General features: G+C 37.1%; 1 protein-coding gene across 1 annotated transcript in view; it reads right to left on the bottom strand.

Moving 5' to 3' along the window:
* Positions 1 to 580: 580 nt before the first annotated feature.
* Positions 581 to 7,400, bottom strand: part of LOC107675608 (transcription factor E2F8-like) — a 14,979-nt gene continuing 8,159 nt past the window's right edge. Inside the window, exons 9-14 of the mRNA XM_016470011.1 lie at positions 6,152 to 6,236; positions 5,595 to 6,066; positions 4,678 to 4,989; positions 4,389 to 4,524; positions 3,629 to 3,951; positions 581 to 1,326 (exon numbers count right to left, since the gene is read on the bottom strand). Of these exons, the coding sequence (XP_016325497.1) occupies positions 1,174 to 1,326; positions 3,629 to 3,951; positions 4,389 to 4,524; positions 4,678 to 4,989; positions 5,595 to 6,066; positions 6,152 to 6,236 (1,481 nt within the window). The 3' untranslated portion in view covers positions 581 to 1,173. The remainder of the gene's footprint in view (positions 1,327 to 3,628; positions 3,952 to 4,388; positions 4,525 to 4,677; positions 4,990 to 5,594; positions 6,067 to 6,151; positions 6,237 to 7,400) is intronic.

Raw genomic sequence — 7,400 nt, 5'->3', positions numbered from 1 at the left:
GGAGAAAACAAGTTCGCCAAAAAGGCGGATTCGAACCCGGGTCGATCGTGCCAAAATTTACCACCTGTACCACTAAAACTGACAACTAACGACCAACAAGGCGGGCTATTTGCACTTAGTGTAAATAGACACTCTTAACTTTTTTTACTGACTTTGATATGACATGTTTGCTCCACTGTAAATCAATCAGTGCATTTCTGTATCTTAATAGATTATTAAGATGACAACATCTCGGTCTAAAGTAGTTGTAAAGACATTCAAAGTATATGAAGTCTTCTTGCTCATTTTCACATTGGAACTGAGGAGTTAATAAAAATTAATTAAAAGTTAATAAAAATTGTAACAATCACACGTTTTTAACTTCGAAAAAGCAAGGAGTTCTAAGAACTTTGGATTCATTGAAATATACTGATTCACCAAAATTAATCATTGCTTGAAGACATTCATAAAGATAAAGAAATGTCAGCGATGAAATAGTGGAAGGCATTTCCTCTAAACATTTCACCAACAATGAAATAAACACAAGAGTGGAGCACATTCATTTATCTTTATTACATAGAAATCAGATTGTAAAGGCAGTTCAAATAAATGATGTGCAGATGGTAATATTTCTAGATTTCATTAACATAAAATACATCTACAATATTTTAAAACACCCTTAATCTAACATTCTCCCATATTAATACATCATAACACAATGCCAAGTTATGGCAATTTAATATACTGTGGTACTTTAACACTTTAAGGCGATGCCACTCGCAACAATTTTAAAAAATCGTAAAAATTTGGCAATTCCTACAATCCCTGAAATTAGATTTCCTTAACAACATTTGACCATTTTTTGCTCATTCTTCCTTTTTTAACCCTAAATTTACAGCATATTTAAAGAAAACCCTTTATTTGGCAAATAAACCCACAACTGTCTTGGTAAATAGCATAGCACCATGTTTGCTGTCCTGCTTTCCTCAAGAGCCTCAGCAGTAAAAAGCATCAAGCACCACAGACAAATGTGAAGTTAATGCAGACCCTACAGTAAAGTAACAATATAAAAAGAGAAAAACATAAAAAAAACACTCAAAGACAAATAACAAGCACACACAATGGCTCAAACAGAACAGTGTTTTTTTTAGCAGCGTAAGGACTGCAGGTGTGATGATGGTCAGTGTGAAGGTCTTAGGTGTCCTCTGGACTCACATCAAGCTTTCTCTGAGGGATGTAGATGTTTCTGGGAGCCGCGGTGTTGGTTACAGTAGGGAAGGAGACGGGCGTGTGAAAGAAACTCTGCTGGAGGTGTTGACAGGCACCTTCAGGTGTGGTTACTAAAGGCTGCAGGAGAAAGAGAGTAAATATGCGAATGACTGTTTTAAACAACAAAGGACTATTCACACAAACCCAGGGAGGCTCCAAGAAAAATGCAAAAAAAAAAAAATGCACTTTTGTTCAAAAGTGTGGAGTCTGTAAGATTTTTTAAATGTTTTTTTTTAAAGAGTCTTATGCTCACCAAGGCTGCATTTATTTGATCAGACATCCAGTAAAAACAGTAATATTGTGAAATATTATTCAAATTTTAAATAACTATTTTTTATTTTCATATATTTTCAGATGTAATTTATTTCTGTGATACAAAGTTGAATTTTCAGCATCATTACTCCAGTCTTCAGTGTCACATGATCCTTCAGAAATCATTCTAATAAGCCAATTTGCTGCTCAAAAATGTTTCTAATTATTATGAAGGTTGCTGCTTAATATTTTTGTGAAAACCACGATACACATTTTTTTTCAGGATACTTTGGCTACGTTCACACTGCAGGCAAATGTGGCCCAAATCCGATTTTTTTTGCTCACATGTGACTCAGATCTGTTTTTGTCATGACAGTGTGAACAGCACAAACCGCACGGAATCTGATCTTTTCAATTCCGATTTGTGCCACTTCCATATGTGGTACTAAATCCGATACATGTCAGATGTTTTGAAATGCGACCGCAGTGTGAACAGTCATGTCAGAATTCATGTGACTTTTACGTCACTCTAGATCGACATTCGTCATAATTCCGCGTTGACGGAAGACACTTCAAAGATTTTTACATACCCAAAGTTATCAAGACAGTTGCGAAAGGTAGTCAGTGGAAGTTTAATGTGTCAGAACTCATAAGTATTATAGTGACAACTCCATATATAAGCAAAACATGAGAGCTTGAATCATTAAAGTTTCAGAACTCTGCTGTCTTTTGTCACATCCTTGTCTTTATCTGATCTTTTCAATTCCGATTTGTGCCACTTCCATATGTGGTACTAAATTCGATACAGGTCAGATGTTTTTAAATGCGACTGCAGTGTGAACAAGTCATGTCGGAATTCATGGGACTTTTACTTCACTCTAGATTGACATCTGTCATAATTCTGCGCTGACAGAAGATACCTCAAAGATTTTACATACCCCAAGTTATCAAGACATTTGCGAAAGGGAGTCAGTGGAAGTACAGTGAGTATTATAGTGACAACTCCATATACAAGCAAAACATGAGCGCTTGTCATTCAAGTTTCAGAACTCTGCTGTCTTTTGTCACATCCTTGTCTTTATTTTTCATATTGCCTGTGCATAATTTCGCTGGCTTCTCCAGCAGATCACACTATAAATAATCGCTTGCTTTATGTCCTCCGTGTTTACTTCCGTATGACGGCACGCTGCGCAAGTGTTGCCAAATCCACAGTTTCCTCGCGGAATTTGGCTACTTTTTCCACTGTTGTTTTTCAACTTTGTGGGTTGACACGACCCCACTAACACGATGTTTACCTCCCTGAACATGGTTGGGCTAGTTTTGGACTAGTTTTGAGAAACGGATTTTGTTGTGAAAACCTGGAAACCCTGTTCGTATCATTCTTCTGCGCATGCGGGTCAGTTCAGAACCATGATCTGTTCACACTGAAAAGCTGATATTGGCCACATTTATAACAACAATGTGAACAGCTATACAAAAAAATCAGATCTGAGAAAAAAAAATCGGAATTGAGCACTAAGGCTCGCAGTGTGAACATGGCCTTTGATTAATAGAAAGTTGAAAGGAAAGAACAGCCTTCATTTGAAACAGAAATCTTTTGTAACATTATAAATGTCACTTGTGACTTTTTTGTTTTGTTTTTAATTAATGAAAAAAAAAAAAAAATCACACTGACACCAAACATTTGAACGGTAGTGTAGGTCAAACTAAATTTCGTTTTCGAGCAATAGGAAAACTAACTTTAATGTGACTTGAATGGGCATATATTACATACATAATAAAATGTTTTTATTTATTTAAAGAAATCCTTGATATTTTGTCATTGGCCAATATTGGTGTTTTTAACAATTTGAAGCCAAAAAATATTTTAATTTTACTTTTTCTATTCCAGGTTTCCTAAAAACATAGTTAAGAACAAGTTAACTATTTTGTCTAATGTAGATTACAATATTTAAACAAATTATAACATTAATTATATTAGTAAAAAAAAATCATATTATAACTTCACTTACACTATGTAAAACTAGATATATTTTTTCTTTTTTTTTACAAAAGTGGATTGCTGACTGTATATTATCCCTTATGCTTTACTTTTTCCCATATTGTTTCATAGCTGCCGTGGCTGTACCTGTGGTATGCTGATGAGGGTGAAGGGCTGCCCGTGTATGGAGGCCGGCTGCAGAGCTCGGGCAGGTGAGATGGGCTTCACAAAGATCATGCTCTGTGGAGGGAGCCCCGGGTGGGGAGACGGAAGCATGCTGGCCTGCTCAGGAGTGGAGTTTGGTGTGCTGGTGCCGGGGATAAGGCCCAAGTTCTGCAGGGTGAAGTTGAGAATGGCAGGACTGGGGCTGTGGATGCGATGCCCTTGAGAAGTGAAGGGAGAGACGGACGGTATCCGGTGGAGAGGGAGCCGGGTGGGGGTGACTTCTTGAGGAAGTGGATGTCTGGAACCTGGAAAGAACAGATACATCAGTGATTGTTCAATTCGTTACGTGCATGTTTAACTGTTTTTCACTACTAACACATGAATAGTGCTCATGAATTGCCATATATCACAAATTTGCATTTTTGTAGTTTACACAGACACAATAATGGTATCATTTTCAAAAACTTGCACTATGAAACCCATTTTCAAATGTTTACATTTTTATCCTCCCAAATGCGGTTAACATGTAATGAATGGCCACAATGCATAAAAAGTTTTGTTTTCAGTTGAAAATGCCCCCCAAAACTAACACAGTTTACTCCCAAATAAGTTTTACTCTACCTAAAATCAATATTTGATCAAAGAAATATAACTAGAAAGTATAGCTAGAAAAAAATCTCCCCCCCCAATCCTTCTATAGTAAATATACAGATTTTTGGTATAACCTTGGGAATTGGCATACCTGCAGTTGGGGTGTGATAGACGTTGTATGTTGGTGTGGAGGCTTTGGAGCTTTCTCCAGTGGAGCATTGGGGATCTCTGAATTTCATGATAGACTGCTGGGAGATCGGAATCAAATAACCTGCGGGGATCAAAGTCTGACGCAAAAAGATAAATTAGAGTCAAGACTGGTAAAAACACCTAAAAACTATTTGAATCATTCCAACATGAGGAATATTGAGGATCAGACAGACAAGGTGCACACGTGTAGTATTCCTGCACACATGAAGCGTAGTAAATAGTATTCCTACCTCTGTATGTATGGGTCCAGATGGCAGCACCATGTTCTGAACGCTGAGCTTCTGGGCCTGTGATTGTGGTGGTCTGACAGGTGTCAGTCCGGCCTCATTGTCTGAGGTCTGAACCTTCTCCTCCTTCTCCAGGAAGGTCTCCACGCTGTGCTTCAGAGGCGCTGTGCTGGTGATTAGTGAGGGAGGCTGGTTCTCAGAGGGTTTGGAGAACTCCAGGTGCAGGGCTCTCGGGGAAGGCCGGTTGGGGGCAAAAGCCTCTCTATGGGCCTTTAGACGAGCTTGCAGAATCTCACACAGCTTTGGTGAAACAATCTTAAAAGGAAACACACCAGAAGGTTAAAACTGTTACTCCATGTACTGTAAGCACATAAATTGCAGGTACTGAGCAGTTCATTTAAGATAATTCAGACTTAAAATGCCAGTTCAAACATTTAATTTTACATATATATATTATATTACTGTTCTTTTTCTTTATTATATTTACCAACACATTTTTACTAAACATTTTAAAGCATGTGAAATATGTGGGTCCATTTTTGATTAATTGATTTATTTTTTGAAAAGATATTAATGTTTTTTGATATTAATGATATGGTAATTTATTGTATTGTTTGGACAATAAAATAAATAAAAATATATGAAAATTAAACATGTAAAACAAATATTTGCAAATATTTAAAATGTAAAATAATTGTTTATGCAAAACTATCCTATATGTTTTAGTTGGATGCATGTTTTATTTATTTGCACATTGAATTAAACGTAAAAAAAAACATGCAATCAACTAAAACACAATTTTGCATAAGTTATTAAATATAACAATAAATAAAAATTGGTTCTGAATTTTTTTTTACCTATAAAATCTATGTATATATATATAAAATTTACCATGCCCTATATTCTTCACATAACCTCACCTTTGGCTCTATCCGCTGCAGTTTAGATGGACTTCCTGCTAAGCTCTTTTCTCCACATGCTCGTTTAAGGGTTGAGGGACTTGTCGGCTCTTTACTGTGCAATGATGGTTGGTTGGTTTGGTTACTGCTAGCTGTGGCAGCCGGTGATGTCTTTGTGTTTGCACTTCCTGGGCTCTCAAATGTCATCGAACGGACTGCTTGGCTAGTGGGCTGCGGTCTGAGAGAAGTGGGGTGCATGTAAACAGCATATGACCCGCCTGCCTGGTGCTGGGGTATCAGAACCGGGATGATCGGGGAGCACTTGGTAGAAAGGTAAGGAATCGCCCCTGCGGGAAGAACTGGGATCTGCATTCGCAAAGGCCTGTGAGACTCATGATTGCTAGCAGACGTGGATTCAGGCAGTTCATATACCAGTGTAGTGCTTCCATTCAGAGCGTCTGTCACCTCATTCTTAGGCTGAATACGATGGCCCCTGGAAGACAAATCATAGGTGTTATGTCTGAAATGGGTAGTTCATTGTCTTTTTTTGTTCTAAGGAACACAAAAACTTTACTCACGTTGATTGTTCATCTAGCTGCTTTTTGCAGACAGCAGCCAGGTGAGCCATTTTGTTTGTGTAGAATTCGCCGTTTGCAGATTCACCTATAAAATGAAATGGGACATTAGTTTTCAGGTGTGGTAAACATCTAGAAAAGTTTGATAAACTTCCGTTCAAAAGTTCAAAGAAATCTCAATATGCTAAATTAATTTTAAAGCATTTATTTTATCAAACATACAGTAAAAACAGAAATATTATCACAATTTAAAAGAACTGCTTTGTATTTTAATATATTTTTTTAAAGTATAATTTATTCCTGTGATGGCAAAGAATTTTCAGCAATTACTCCAGTCTTCAACGTCACATATTCTATGTCAGGCTTTTAATTGCAACATGGGGTGTGCGATATGACGATTTTTGATTGTGGACGATAAAATTGTCTCCATGATCTGCTTTTGAAGATATATCGTAGTATCGCGCTACAGCGCACATTCTATCAGATGCAGTTCTGGCGCCTCGGGCACTTATTCGCAATCACAAAAGTACATTATTTGCATGTTTTAAAGCCTTGCCGGTTAAACAGTACATTCACGTGCTGTTCTGACGTACGCTTTTTCTGAGGGCAGACATCCGGAAGCATGCACGCACTAAAAAGCCTTTCAAATTGCTACTGCTAAATACACCTGCTGTACCAGAAAAATAAAGCACTGTTTGTTTTATCTGTGTGTTATGTGTATCTTTGTTCTTATTTTTTTAACAGAAAAGATCAAATAATGACAAAATCGGCCTAAATATCTGCCATTCTTTTTTTTTATATATATATATATATTTTGTTACCTTGTAAGGCTTTGTTTTTTAAAAATAGGGAAATAAGTTTGGCTGTACTGCTCAGACAAAATAGTAAAACCCACATGACAAAAAGGCTTTTATATTTGCCAAAAATAGAACTTTTTTATTTTAAAAACAAACAAGCAAGCCCTGTCCAGATTTAAAAAGTAACGCAAAATAGGCTTGCCGCGATAGACGGTGTTGATGGTGATACCGGTGTTAAGCCACAACACCGGTTACGTCACTTGCCCACTGGGTCACCGACCACCACCGTCATTTTGATTTTTTATAGTAATAAAAATAATTTAGTTCAGTAAAAAAACAGACACTACAATTAAAAACTGAACGCGACTACTCAATGCAGCGTGCTGAACGACAGTTGCATCACAGATCGGATTTAATTTCTCCAGTGAGGAGAGTGAGTCGAGCTGACTGACAAG

The sequence above is a fragment of the Sinocyclocheilus anshuiensis genome, unplaced genomic scaffold, assembly GCF_001515605.1.
Source record: "Sinocyclocheilus anshuiensis isolate Anshui unplaced genomic scaffold, SAMN03320099.WGS_v1.1 scaffold1804, whole genome shotgun sequence".
Taxonomy (NCBI): Eukaryota; Metazoa; Chordata; class Actinopteri; order Cypriniformes; family Cyprinidae; genus Sinocyclocheilus; species Sinocyclocheilus anshuiensis.
The sequence above is the reverse complement of the archived record's forward strand: the minus strand, read 5'-3'. Positions and strand labels throughout refer to the sequence as shown.